The sequence below is a fragment of the Pholcus phalangioides genome, unplaced genomic scaffold (assembly GCF_987345545.1).
Source record: "Pholcus phalangioides strain wild (caught in Gottingen) unplaced genomic scaffold, Ppha-v1.0 ptg000015l_1, whole genome shotgun sequence".
Classification (NCBI taxonomy): domain Eukaryota; kingdom Metazoa; phylum Arthropoda; class Arachnida; order Araneae; family Pholcidae; genus Pholcus; species Pholcus phalangioides.
Window position 1 is genome coordinate 67,603,229 of NW_028301608.1, and position 15,715 is coordinate 67,618,943.

Here is a 15,715-nt window from a genome sequence, read left to right on the forward strand (position 1 = left end):
GTAACACTTTACGAAGTATTTGTGAAATAAGCGACAAAAAAAAACTTCATCACAAAAAGGTTTCGGTTTCTTCAAAAAAAACAAACCCGGATGGTGACAGCGTATATCGATTATAAGTGTGAGGGGAAAAGAAGAGTCCACCAACCTCTTTTCCCGCATCCCGAATTACCGTTATGAGGAAGTGTTTATTTAATATGGAGTTTTAAAAAGATTAAATGCCGGTAGGTTACGGTACATTTTGACCTCAGAAACAACGTATGTTGCTACGAATATGAGTGATCAATACTCCTCAGGTGAGACATGGAATGTAATTTATATAGAAATGAAAAACTATCGTGAATTATTTTCCTTTATCTTTGTTATGGTTCATGATTGTCAATATGTTTTGTTTTTTCACAGAGAAAGAGTATAGGGAGAAGTTGTTGAAGATGGTGAAAAAAGAGGTAAAAATGACATTTATCCATTTTCTATCACATACTAATACAAATTGTTCTTTTCATTTTCTTATAGTCATAAATTTGTTTTCATATGAGGCATAGATATGCTATAGATATCTTTATATGAGATGTAAAATGAATGATTTAAGAATATTTAATGGGTTGGATTTTTTCCCTATAAATTATTTTTTTGGCCAATATTAAATTCCCAATCAATATTTTGCGTGTTTTATGTAAAACACTAATTTCTAAAATTTTAACATGAGGTGAACTCAGGTTTTCACGAAGTGGAAAAAAATGTACAAAATACTATTATTAATAGAAAATTCATTTGAAGTCTAACCTCTATAAGTAGTTACCCATTGGGGGACTGAAAGCAAAATATCCTCTTGAGTGGCGAATTACTTATTCAGTCACGAGCTTTGTGAATTTAATTCCTGCACTCAGGGCCGCAGCTGGGGGTGGGGGGGGCATGCAGGTCAGTGGCTACAGGCACTGTACTAGAGAGGGATTGCCAAGTTCACCCTTCAACATTACAAGATAGGTGCGTCAAAATACCTGCTTACCCTGACTGACCAGGCATCTAGTTGCACCCCTGTCTTCACTACACAAGGGGGGGGGGGAGGTCCCCACCCTCCCTTGAGCCAAGACTATAGTGTTATTTTGCAGGAAAAAACGCAAATCCCCCAGTAGGGAAAAAATCTGAACCCCCTGTGTACGCTTATGCTTCACTATATTACAAAATTGGGTTTCATTCCGCTTTTTTACAAGTCAATGAGTCAATGTCTCTGCTATAGCTAGTTATTTGTCACCATTGTGCAAGAAACTGTGTGGTAGAGAAGAAATTCAATATACATTACAGCATAGGCACAGGGGAGGGGGGCAGATGGGTGATTGCCCTCCTTCAGTACACGATTATTTATAATTGGCATAGGCGGAGGTGCAAAGGTGGGCATTCATCCCCCTTCACTACACACCTCTCTTCCTCATTCGAGTGTCTATATCTGCTTATGCACTACAGAAATTTTGACTGAAAATTTCAGACTGAAGATAAACATTAAATTTTTGGTTTTTATTCATTAAAAAATATCCACTAACTTTTGTTATATTATGTATGAGAAATATTATAACTTTTCTTATATTACATTGTTTATTAAGTTATCCAGGATGCTGTGGATGAACTCTACCATCTAACAGGGATGTACGCAGGATCAACCTTTTTTTTGGGGGGGGGGGGCTCCCACATTTGGCAACAGAGCCCAAGACTCCGATCATTGATGGGCTTCCTGAAACAACATTTCTTGAGCCCCTCCATAGTGGAAGTTTTTGTGAAAAAAAATTGCCTCCCAACTAGAGCCCTGTCAGCCGTATCCTTGGGGACCATGAGGAAGGGGGAGGCGGAGGACCACAGGAAATCTATTTCTGGAAAATTTGGAGTTACCAACCTCCAAAAAGTATTAAAATTAAACAGGGTTGTTTGGTTTAATCCAATGTTGGTTTAAAGCAACGTTGGTTTTAACCAAATGGTTTTTTAAAAAACCAGTCCAGTTATTTTTCTTCAAAAAATCATATAAAAATGGCATAAATATAATTTTTTCCCTTGAAAAATATCATATTGATTCATTATTAGCCAAACTTTTTCATTCTTCTTGGGTACATTGTCTTGGGGTACATTCTGATGGTACATCTTTAAATAGTATAAGATGGTATAAGTGGGTTTTTCTTGAAAAATTTCATAAAAATATCCTGAATATATATATTTTTTCATGTGAAGTATCTTAGTTATACTTAAAGTTATATACTGTACCAAAATTTCTCATTCTTATTACATTTTCTAATCTTGAGCTACATATGTATATTCTGATGCTCTATCTTTAGCAAATTCACGAATGAGGATTGCATCATGCATCTAAATATGTTGGTGGTGTATTTTCTCACAGGCTTATGTTTTTTATTTGCCTTCGCAAACAAGCAGAAACAATAGTGACTTCACCATCATGCTAGGGGCAGGTGGTGTTATTATAAGTAATCCAATAAAGACACTAGTTGCCTCTGAAGGACAAATAATATACGCAGTGGTAAGATGCTGGTTTTCCACTATGAAAGCTACTGTCAAGGTCAATGGGTTTGAGTCCAGGCAAAAACGTCAGAAACAAGTTCTTTACCTACCAAGCCTGGGGTGACCACCTATAGATGAGGCACCTACATTTCCAACCCAACTTCACTAATTGAAAATTTCTATAAGGGAGGTTAAAATGTACACCAGAGTGATAAGAACTACTGGTCAAAATGACTTGAAAATTTACATGGATGCTCCTAAAGTAATGGAATTTACTTTTGTGGGGGGGGGGGGAGAGAAAAAAAACGTTAACTAAATATACGAGTAGATGATGCTGTACTTGGCCAGCTGTATAATTTATTTTTGAACATATCATATCCGCACTTCAACTACATCAGTGTGTGTAGGTAGCACAACTTTTATCGAAGTGCACGTTGCAACACCAGCAAAACAGCTGCTGAAGAGCCATTTTGACAATAACAAGATGACACAACATCTGGCACCATGTTCACCTGACCCCAGTGCCGTCTTAACGCATGGGCCCACCCGGGCACGGCCCGGGGGCCTCAAAGAAAAGGGGCCTCACAAAAATTAGATCTGATAAAAATTTTCTAGAATCTACCAGATAGGGCCTCAGAAAAACCACTCGGCCCGGGGGCCCATGATGCTCTTAAGACGGCCCTGCCTGACCCCTTAACCCTTGTAACTTTTGACTTTGTGGGGGGGGGGGGTACATCAAAATGTTATGTACAGTGGTGGGATTGCAAATTTCTGTGAATTGATAGCACATCCATATCTGCATCCACATCATCACGATGACATACTCTGATCTGTTGTTAAACAAGCATTTTTGCGCTTCCACCTCATATTCAGAACATGGTGGACAATACATTTAACATTTATAGTTGTTTATTAAATGACTTCATTTTTATGTTTCCATGAATTATGAAATCGTGGGATTGTAATTAAATTATTGTTTTGCCTTGACTGGCTGTCATTTCCATTTCCTGCTAGTAAATTTCTCACGAGTTGGAAGAGTACAGCTTCATCTATTTTACATTTTTTAGTACTTTCTTCCCCTTAGCCAAAGAAAATTTTATCACAGGTTTTACAAAATAGCTTCCGAATTAAGCATATTGAAAGTAACTGGGGAAAACATCTCTAACTTATTATATGGTTTTATAATAATATATATTAAGAATTTTCATTCTCCGAGTTCAGCTATAAAGTAATTAAATTGCAAAAGTTAGTTTTTGTTAAAATGTAAAAAATATTTATAGATTAATTAATTAATGTTACATTAATAATAATTTTATTTTACTTAATTATTAGAAGTTTGAATGATTATTCACAAATTTCATTATTTTTAATGTAAGTGCTATAAAAACCAGTTTAAACCAAAAAAAAAACAACTTGGTTTTTCGGTTTTAAAAAAAAAAAACTTTTTTACAAACTCTGAAATTAACAGAAATTGACTAAAATTGGAGAGCTGATAGTTACATGTCCAGCTCCCACCATCCCTACAGCGGTGGACGGCTGAAGTTGGCTTTCTTCTGTGGTTTCCAACTTGGAGGCAGAAATGTGAGCCAATCTCCCTTTTAAAAAGACTCACCACAGAGAGCAGCTGGCATATAACAGTATAATTATTCAATCATTGCACTTCACTCATGGTTAGAAAAATTTGTGGCAGATGGCAGCACTAGATATAACAACCATTGCACAGTAACAAACTTCAATGTTAGGTTCACAACACATGCACGCACATTCCAACCAATTCATTAGAAACTTTGCAGAGGAATATGGACGAGGTGCATGTATAGTTTAGTAGTAGTAGTAGTACATGTTAAGACAAATAATTTTTGCAAAGAAACCCAAGGTCACACTCACTTATTCAGGGAATTATGTGCATCACTCACACTTCAGATGTCACTAAAATATGGTAAATGTAATCTTCACGTCGTGTGAAGTGACCAGCAAATTGCATAGGCCTACATGGTGTGATTCTATTGAATTCTACTTAACTGTACATGCACCCTGTACATATTCCTTTGCAGAATTTCTTATGTATTGATGCATGCGAGAGTATGTTTTGTATTTGTGTGTGCATGTCCTAACATATTTATGTTGTCAGTTACACTTGTTTCATGTCATACTGGTGCTGCCATCTGTTGAAGGCTGAAAAATATACAGTAAAATATATTGTATTTTCCTACACAAAACGTGAACAGCTTGACAGATTTTCAGATGCCACCATCAAGTAGCATTTGAAAGCGGCTTTTCAAAGAAGACAAAGTTAAAAAGAAAAGCTCTAAGTTTAGAGGAAAAAATAAAAATTGTTAAATTTGTATCTGATAATCCTTTTGCTTTCGATAGTTACAACAGCAAAAAAATTAAATTTGCCTCCCAGCACCATCATTTCTAAATGAGATGCCATGTTTAAAGAGATGAACATTTCAAAAAACAAAAGGCTCAGTCAGCATCAGAGGCAGTAATCAAATCAATCAAAAATGTAAGATTGTGATAGTTGGATATTTGGGACTTTTCCACCTTTGACAGGATTTTCTTGTTTTCTTTTTATTATTACTTTTTTTTAAATGATGTGATCCTCACATATTTCCAAGAGGTGTGTATGATCTCTCCAGGGAATTTGTGAGTGTTGAATCCATGCCTGAACTGAACCAGGATTCGAATCCAGACCTGCACAGTGAGAGGCTAGCTCCCTAACTACTCCACTGTCGGGTGGTACTAGTTTTATAAACTATTACTCTATTAATAAAATTCTTCTCAATGATTCAAAATTAGAATATTATGTTTTTTTTCCCCAAATTTAAGGTCAAACAACTTATGGAAGAAGCGGTTACCAGAAAATTTGTTCATGAAGAAAGTAGCAGCATCACTTCATTATGTGGTATGATTTTTAAAATCAATTATGCAGACTGCTCCAAATTGTTTGTATAGCAGATTTCTCTGCATCGTTGACTTGAGGAACGTACTTTCGACCACAAAAAATTTTAACAAAATTTAACTCAAAATTAACTTTTATATAGATTTTCTATGCTAAAACTTCCAATTAGGGAAATGTAAATGCAGCTCTGAAAAGTCATTTACAAAAAATTGCAAACATATTTTTAAATTTAATATTAGCGGAAATATTTGACTTTGAAGTCTTCATTTATTGCCAATGATTAATAGTGCCAATTGCAACAAATTGCAAAACATAAATTAAATTCAAAACTTAACATTTTTGTAATTGTCAAAAAATGTACAGTTGATTCTGCTTAAAATGTTTTCCTGATTAGTACAACTAATTTTTGTGAATTTAACTTTTTTCCTATATTAATAATGTCAATTTTTCTTAAGTACAACATTTGAATCCTTTGCTATTCCCGCTTATACAACATTCGAAAAATTCACATCAGGCTTTTTCCTTCCTCGAAATCAGCTTATATTTCTGTTTTTTTCACAGGTAAGGAAATGTAAATGGTGATTATTTGTGTGCTAGCGGTTAACCACTATATGAAAACTAGATGTAGGGCTTTTCTTTTATGGCTCTTATGAAGCCAGTTATTTTATCTGCATAAAAAATTAATTGAAAAGTATGTTTTTTAAGGGTTAGACACAAGAATAAACACTTTTTTTCTTGTTCTCTCACTTTGTCCAACAATAGTGTGCATAAACTGCCCTTACCACTGTTCACATACACCAGGGTGATCAAAGTTATGCCTTTGAATAGGTTTTTAAAAGTTCTCAGAAGGTTTTTTTTTTTCCTTTGTGGTCTTATTCTAGTTTGTTGCACTAGATTGATTGCAAAAAATGACTTCTTCCAAAATATGAATCTTCTTATAGTGGTGTTAGGTGATTTCTACCTATAACTAAGGAATAAAATGGTGGTTTTTTTCATCCACTTCTGAATCTATTGATACAAAATCAAGTCACAAAAGACTACATTTCTTGTTTTTTCTTACAAAATACATGTACAATATGCGTAAACATTTAATGGAATAACAAACACATAATTTCTTCCTATTAAATCTCTACATGTACCGTAATGTTTGTTAATAAATTTTAAAAAAAAACTACATAAAAAGCTATGGTCGGTGAAAAACTGTCTTATAATTCTTGCAAGTACTTTCTGCCTAAAACGTTCTCCTGCTTATATTGTTTTTTAATTGTGATTTCTTGAACACCATTACAAGCAGGATTGACTGTAATTGTAATTTATTTTCAATAAAAAATGAAATGCTATTCATTATATTTGTGTAGTCCCTAAAAATTTTAACCTTTGAGCTAATGAAAACTTGCAGACACAGTGATAAATTGCCAAAACGTATCACTATAGTGATTCTATATGTTGAATATCTTGACGAACATTGCATATAAAAAATATGAAATTTTTTGAAAATGACTTTTCAGAGTGAGAACTGCATTTCAAAATATGAACATTTCAGCACACAGGGTCTGTATAAAAAGTTAATTTCTTCATTTTTTATGCATACGTCCCAACAAAAAAGTTTGTGATTTTAAGTAACTGCAAGTCATTTGAGAACTTTTTGCAATTGAAAGTATGTTTCTGAAGTCATTGAATGCAGAGATATGTGCTGTGCAAACAATTTGAAACAGTTTGTATATTTTTCATTCTGTAGATAGCAGTAATACAGTGAAACTTGACAATAATGATCCACTTACAATTCTCACATATCAATGTCAGTGTTTCTTTTTCTCTTCAAACCTAATTTTTTTTCACATTTGTAATAATTTTAGATAATGATGTTTTATTTGATTGAATAATGGACATCCAAGTAGGCTATCAATGATTAGAGTCATTCGAAGAGAAAAATTAATCTCTACTGATCTAATGAATTACTTATATTACATACTCTTTTCTTCATCATATTTCAAGAAACATTTCTTTTTACAGCTGCTGTGGATGCATGCTTATCTCATGGATTGAAAAGACGTGCACTTGGGTTATTTAAAACTAATTCTACTACTGCCTTGCTTCAGAAACTTTCCAAAAATTATGATGAAGCTGCTGAAATAGCTAGGATGGTAGCAGAAATAGAGAATCTTGACCCAAACAGGTATATCATTTCATGTCATTATTAGTTACAGCTAGTTTATCACATTAAGAAATATTTAAAATGTTTATGTAATTTTTCACAATTTATATCAATATGCGTGTGAGAGCTCGCTCATCATAATTTTCCTAAACCATATTGAAAGTAGAAATACTCTTAATTGATTATTTGAGTGGCTTGTCATTATTTACTTTGGTTCTTGAGATCAGTTTTGTGTTTGCTTTTTATAATAATGAAATTGTTAGGTCTGCTTCCAGTAGTGATAGTTCGAGCAGAATTCGCTTGAAACCTGAAAAGAGGCAAGCTTCTTCGCCAGGTCCAGGAAGTCTTACCATATCTCGCTTCCTGTGGATAAGACTTGCACTCTTTGAAAAAAAGCTTTCCAAGATAGTCGATCACCTTGTTCAGAATAGCAGGTACTTGCGTTCATTTAATTCTCACTGTTCATTCTTCTGAAATACAAAACATCGAAATGATAAAACTTTTTTAATGTATATTTCATTCGTTCTGCTATCGCATTACAGTTTTTACTCTTAAGTTTAAACTTTGATCAACCTCACAATATTAATAATTATTTTCAAGTAAACTTTTCTTTTCACTATTTTTAACATTTTTGTTGTTTATGGTCAATACATTTGAGAACTAATTAAGCAAGGACCTACAGTTTATAGTCCATTCCAAACTGTTTTTGTTTCATGCCTTTCATTAAGAAGTTGGTGGGCTAACCATAAAGTGTTGGGACTTTCTGAGGTAGTAATGTGCTGTATAGTCATCTTAGTGCCACCTCTTTTTTTTTCATCAATGAAGTTATGCCTCAAAGATTCTGGCAAATGCCAAGCAGATATCGAACTTGTGAAACCTCTGAACATCTTTTTGTGCTGAGTGCAAATGTATATTGAAATGAACTACCATGTCCTTTTTTTATCCTTTCTTTAATACAGTAAAACTCCTCTTTTGCAGACACTGGCGGGACAAAAGCATTTGTCCATAAAAGAAAGGTGGCCATCAATCAGGGGTTTGAAATGCATACTTCTATTATACAAGGGACATTATAATTTGGCCATAAAAGAAGAATCACTGTATCTGAAGAGTGACCATTAAGAAGGGTTGTACTCTCTGTAGATGAAAATAACAAAAGAAACACCAAAATTTAAAAAAAACTTTGAGGTGTCATTCCATTTTATTTATTGTGGCAATGTAACATATCTTCTAATGAAAGGTAGAATAATCCAAATATTTATATTGGAATTAAAAATAACTTTAAACAAATAAACTTTTTTAACTTGTTCAATGTTTCTGACATAATATTATGAAAGAATTTACATTGAAAAAATACAAACATCATTCTTTTGCTTGCCAAGGTATGCATCAATTTGAGATAAGGAGGTAACCTTAAGAATTTTTTGTGTGAGTAGATAAAAACACATTTTTTCACTCGAAATCTTCTTGTCTCTTTTATTCTATGCTTGCCTTTGCTTGAGGGGTCATACATTAGAATAATTTCATAGAGAGAGGATTTAAAACTGACTGGTGTATTATGAAATTAGAAATGATATTAAGTACAATATGCAAAGGCATAAAGTTATTGGAAATATTGGAAGGGCTCAAAAATATTATGGGGCAAAGATGATGATCCCAATACTTTTATAGATGTTGAGATGGTAGCAAAAATATTGAGTGGGCTCTTGCTCATACATTGGATACAAGTATACGCCTACAATAATCTGACACCATATAGTTCACGCTAGCAGTTTATTTGGCATTGTATATTATTTGTCCATTATGATACCCAATAGCTCTTTTTTGATAATATATTACGCTTGAGGATTAATTCCTAATTTTTTATTTGATACATATCAAATGCTGGTGACGCTCCTAAGAGCTGCGCCACACTACATTTGAGCAAATGTAACCAGTAAGCTGATTGGTTGCTTTTTCCAAGTTTTGTAAAAGATCTTTTATCAAGAATTTATATAGTAATCCCAGTCTTAGAACTGTTGGTACTCATCTTTTAATTTGTTGCAAAAATTCTATTTATAAATCCCTTCTAGATATGCTCAGCATGGTGCTGTAAAATACATTGGTTGCTCATAAATTCATAGCACCCTGGACTTTGATGCCACAGTTATACCTAGGGCTGCAACTAGATACCTACTTAGTCAGCCGGGGCAAGCACGCGTTTTGGCTCACCCCTGTAATTTTGAGGAAGAGGTTAAAAGGTAATCTTGCGTCCCCTCTGGTCTGGCACCCAGGGAAACAAATTCACCTGCTACTAATCAGTTGTGGCCCTTGTTACATTTAGAAAGGTGTATGTATAGTCCCTATTACATATTAGGAATCGTAATGATTACAGTAGAACCTTGTTTATCCGAACATCATTTTTCCGAACAACTCAGTGAACCAAACACCTTTTCAACTTTAAAACTCATTTTCTATAGTCCATGATGCTCAGCAGTTGGTTTTTTTTCTTTTGGAACTTGAATCCTCTTATCTCCCCACTTCATAGCTTCATTATATTGTACAAAAATCCACTTCCAAACAGTTGTACCTACCGTACTTGTGAGCTGTACATGTAAGTAGGGGCAGATCCTGGTACAGTTTATATAGTTATAAACTATTGACAAATAAACAAACTCGTGAATAGGAGCAGATTTAGCTGCCATCTTTGTTTTTTGCTTGATGAATTCATCTTAATTCTATGAGTGTGACTTAATGAGAGGGTAGGAGTGTGTCTTCTTGACAACAAAACAGTTCTTATCATAGTTTTGCCAGTGGGGGTATCATTTGTTTGCTGAATTTCTATTTATTCTTTTGCATTATCGAATTTGTTTCGAATCGATTTTCCGAACGCCCTTTGGTCCTGATGTGTTTGGATAATCTAGGTTCTACTGTATTTAATCATACTGATCTTTGATTTTACTTTCAAAACCTCTCTTTTAAAAGGAAAAAAAAACTGTGTTTGTTTTAGAATGAGGAGCAAATACAAACAAATGCTCATTCTTCTGCTGAAAATCCCTACCTACTATAATGACAAATATCAAATCATATACACCCCGTCCGTATTCAAAACAGCCGCCTCGAAAACCTATTTCGAAAACAAGAATATATTTGGAAAAAAAAATTAACTACAATAATCTTTTTTCCTCTGATTCCTTGATGATCATGAATTTTCCACTTTTGGTGAATATTTGCTAGAGAAGGAAAATATGTATTTCACTGAAAGAAGGAAGGAAAATAAAGAAACATATATTCTGGGGGTTAAAATCATTATTTATTTATATTAACCTATTTGTTTTGTTTCCATCATAATTTTGCTCTTGTTTATAATCATTTTTGTATCACAGCAAATACTACGAGAAAGAAGCATTAGTTGCAGATCCTGTTGCTGGACAGATACTAGCATCGTTATTAGGTACTGTTTACGAAAATTACTGTAGACATCTGTGCTTTTTTGTTATTTTTTGTGTAAAGTTTAAATTATATGAATAATTGATGGTATTGATATGAATAAATGATATAAGAATAAGTAATTGGTTTTGCTTCAGTATGCTATTTTTCTCTCTCACATTAAAGTTTTTTTAATTTTTCACACTTCAAAATTTTTAATTCTTCATCATGCATTTATACTGTATTATATATTTTTTTGTTGAAGCTTTGTAAATATAATTTAAAAATGTTTTGTATGTGCATGATTCTGTGTACAACATTCCTGAAATGTAATACTGAAAGCTGTGGTGTTTAAAACTTCTTCCTTTATACCCTAATGTTTTTTTATAAAGAAATATTGTGATATTGAAACACATTCAAAATATTGCTTGTATCATTAATTTGGTGTCATAAATCAAGCTTTATTTATTTTTTAACTCAGTTGGGCCTTGTGCTTTGGATTATTCAAAAATGAAAACACAAGATCATTTTTGGACTGATCCTCCGGCTGATGAACTAGTTCAGAGGCACAAACTTTCCAGTGGTGTCACTATGAATAGCCCACCAACACCACTTTCTGCACGTCGACCAACTCTACATGTAAGTTCAAATAAGTTCATGTTCCATATCATGGTTCCTTGAAATTTATATGTTCTTTTTTTATTTTTTTTTTTTTGCAGAATAATTGTTTGACGTAATAATTTTCATCTTGTCAATAATAGAGTCCTTTTAAAATCATGTTATTATTATATTTAGTACAAGCGTGACTCCAGGGTTTCTGGAAGTACAGAAGAAGGTTGCAGAGTGATTCCAAGAGACTATGTTGAATCTTTGCATCAGAACTCCAAGTCCACACTTCTTTATGGCAAGAACAATGTTCTTGTACAACCTGTAAGTTATTACAAAATTACCATTGCAGCATTGAAGAATTGAATGTGAATTATTGAAGAAAACTGATTGCTAGAACAGACAGAAATGTATGCATTGAAAAAAAAAGCTGTACAAAAAAAAAAGTGTTGAACCTCAACACTTTTATACCAGGCAGCAAAATTATTTCAGTTTTTGAGATTTATAAATCCATTTAGAACTTTGTTTTGTCTATTCTACTTGTTACTAAATGCTTTGATTTGAATGAATCATCATCAAATGCACCAGTACCCATATTTATTGAACTGTGTGACTAGAAAAATGCTGTAATTATGACCTTAATATAATCATAACAAATAATGTTTGAACAATATGAACCACATCCAACCATATCATTTTTTAATCATGAAATTCAGGAATATTCTGGAGCATGTAATCAGAAATTCAACTTCAAATCAAAAATATTTATTTATACTGTATTATATATTTACTATTTTATGTTTGTCTTAATAATCAAAAATAATCACATCATTATCCACTTTCATGATCTTTTCCACCCATTAAAATTAAGCAACTAACAAAAACATTCAACATGCTCAATTCATTTAAATGTTTGAAATGAAAGAGAACAAGTTTAATGTTTTAACTTTAGTAAATTTTTAATGCATACCAGTTTTACCATTTTATGAGACATAATTAAAAAATTTCAAAATATTTAAAAAAATTACAGCATATTCTATATATATATATTTATGTATAGTAAATAAAAAAGAAAACCATCAAACTCTATGGTGCTTGTCAGGTGAACTTGAACAAGCACCATAGAGTTTGATGGTAATAGCAAGTAGTATGATCAAGGGATTAGGTTCTTAACTTATATTCAAAGTCAAGTGTGTCTGTAATATATGAGTAAGACTTCCAAGATTTATGTGCTCTTATGGTGTTTCAGAAGGAGCACCTGGAAGCTATGCCTGGATATCTTTCTCTTCATCAGACTCCAGACAGTTTGATCATCAAGTGGACACCAAATCAACTTATGAATGGATGCTACAGTGCTAGTGATGGTTCCTCAGATTCCAGTACAAGTCAAGACAAAAGGTCTTAAAACTATGAAAATATGTTGTGTTAAAGTTTGTTATCATGATATGAGCCATTTTATTATTCATAATTATTAGTTACAGTGAGGACCCGATTATCTGAGCTGATTTGGATCGGACATATTTACATTACTGGATAATCAAAAACTCAGATAATGTGGACCTTATTATATTTAAAAGTTAAGTAAAATGATCAAAATATCAAATGGTAGAAACAACATTTACACAAAGAATTATTTAAAATTTATCTACACTGCAATGTAAATGCATGCATCAAATGAATTAGTACTACATTTTTGTAATTTACAACATTTCGAAGATTACTGTATGTACTTCAAAAGTGCATGCAGTATGAAATAGTTTTTGAGTGTCTTCCGAGCTACTCTCTACCTTTACATAACATGCTCCCACCACATGTTGTGGTTGTAATTGAACCTGTTTGTTGATACACAAATCATATTTCATTATATTCATTGTTTTACAACACTTTTTTTTTAAATTAATTTATGAAAGTATGTGGGTTAATCAAAGTTCTCTGTATTCTGGTCTTACATGACTATGAATATTGACTAGTGAGTAATGAACATGTGTATGGGAAATTCAAAGTCATGCTATTGATTTAAAGTTTCTTCGATATAAAGTAATATGGCTCAGAAACAATGCTTACACCCAAAGTTCATAGATCCCATGAGATCAGTAGGGAGGAAGATTTGAGGACCCAAAGAGATTTATGACTGAGGAAAAAAAATACCTGCTGATAATGCTGTGTCCTTGAAAGCTTGAGGCTGTTGGGAAATAAAGAAGATTTTTTATTATTTAAATATTCCCTTCATAAAAAGGCTGCCTATGCTTGATAAGAACTGACAAGACACAAGACAAAAATGAATATATTATTATGCTTGTCATCGATTATTTTCATGCATGCTGAAATCTGTATGAGCATTGTGTATACATATGGATGTATAATATATCAATTTCATTCCTCAACTATTTCAAAATTGATCAAAATATAACTGGGTATTTATACTCTGCAAAAAAAAAAATATTCATAAGAAATTTTGTTGAAAATTTTTTGTAAGTAATATATGATTTTAAATTTATTAATTTATTATTGCAGCCTTTACTGGGAATATGCGATGAGTGTGAATGTGGATGATGTAGTTTATCTTCATTGCCATCAGAATGGTAATTTTTCTTATACAGAAAATAATGAATATTTTTATTTCTAAAGAAACAAATATTGTGATTTGCAAAAACAAAAATAGAATGACCTGACAGGACAATGCCAAGTTTTTGTCTATTGCCTCATTCCATGTTCTTTTCAATCATAAATATTTTTGTTGGAATCTCTCTGCTGAGTAAGTTGTGAAGGAATGTTTATGAGGGGGGGCATGTGTAGTTATAGTAATAGACATTTTTGTTTTGCTACATATATTTCTCATGTTTTGCGATTTCCAGTAACTTATGACTGTATAACAAATATTTTTACTAATTTTTTTAAAATTTCATATACAGTAAAACTTCGATAAGTCGTCACCTCCAGTTATCGAAAAATTATGACGGCTTAAGCGGAGTGATGACTTAAGTGGAGTTTCGTCAGTTTTAATGTGCAATGTTATGAAAATCGTATAAATTTAAAGTAATATGACATTTATTAAAGTATGAATCAAAATAACAATATTAATGAAATTTACAGATTGCAAAAGAAAAAATAATAGCAATTTTTTTATCTTTTTTATCTCTTATTGCTTAAATTATTGTGATAAAATGTACTGTACACTTTGATTTATACTAGCAATTTTTAATTTAGACTAACAAAGCAACTGTTAGAATAGGTAGCTTTTATTCATAATAGAAACTCTCTATTGCACATCAATTTTACATATACATCAAATTTAATTTTAGTGTTTTAATTCTTCACCAGTAGTTCATGATACAACTACAAAGTAATCTCGAACACTTTTGACTTTGTGGAGGGGCTCTGGGCAGGGAAAAGTAAACAGAAGACCTCAACTTGAGAAAGAATGACTGATTTTTTTCAACAAAGATATTTTGTTTAAATTTCAAGCCCTAAATTAGTAAAGTCCATGCATTCTATGATTATTTACTATCCGTGACCGTTGCACTTTGACTTTAACTTGATTAATTTGATTCTTCGATTTACATAATTTTTGATTTCCTTGCAGCCTGGGTGTCTTGCAGTTTGCGCGGTAGCGTGGTCGATAAGATACTCGCCTAAAGTACCAAAGAATGTTTAGAGATGTCGCGAGGCCGATACCCGGTTCGTCTTTTTCAGAAAACTTTCCTGACACAGGGGTACAACAAAAAACTGTGACTTCACAGCAGCAAAAAATTGCTACAGGAGGGAGTCCCTCATCGAGAGGTTAGCACACCAATCTCTCAATGAGTATAAAAAACAAGCCTGCCATGTTGTTGTTAGCTCTTTTTTTAATGGGAGCCATAAAAATAGTTTGTTCTTCTTTCACAAACTTTCTCATGATGACGAGTTAACCGAAATTAGAGACGAGTAAACAAGGGTTAAATAACATTGTTGTCTATGAGAGCTGGAAGGGCCTGAAGAAAAATGACGACTTATCAGGGTAACGACTTAACGAGGTTTTACTGTAATTTTATGTTCAGTCCTTTCCTATATCTATCTATGCTTGGAATGGGGGTTACTACCCCCCAAATAATAACTTGATGATTTCCTACTCAGGTTTTATAAAATAAATATATTTATATTTGAATATG

General features: G+C 32.7%; 1 protein-coding gene across 3 annotated transcripts in view; it reads left to right on the forward strand.

The window, feature by feature from the left end:
• The first annotated feature begins 101 nt into the window (after positions 1-101).
• Positions 102-15,715, forward strand: part of LOC149076587 (small G protein signaling modulator 1-like) — a 40,147-nt gene continuing 24,533 nt past the window's right edge. The window contains exons 1-10 of one of the 3 annotated variants that reach the window (XM_089244175.1): positions 102-293; positions 400-443; positions 5,329-5,404; positions 7,415-7,577; positions 7,832-7,990; positions 10,919-10,986; positions 11,443-11,600; positions 11,757-11,891; positions 12,817-12,965; positions 14,082-14,149. In XM_089244175.1, the coding sequence (XP_089100301.1) occupies positions 272-293; positions 400-443; positions 5,329-5,404; positions 7,415-7,577; positions 7,832-7,990; positions 10,919-10,986; positions 11,443-11,600; positions 11,757-11,891; positions 12,817-12,965; positions 14,082-14,149 (1,042 nt within the window). In that variant the 5' untranslated portion in view covers positions 102-271. Of the gene's footprint in view, positions 294-399; positions 444-5,328; positions 5,405-7,414; positions 7,578-7,819; positions 7,991-10,918; positions 10,987-11,442; positions 11,601-11,756; positions 11,892-12,816; positions 12,966-14,081; positions 14,150-15,715 lie in introns of all 3 variants that reach the window. The other 2 variants (XM_089244174.1, XM_089244176.1) reach the window with 2 other exon arrangements.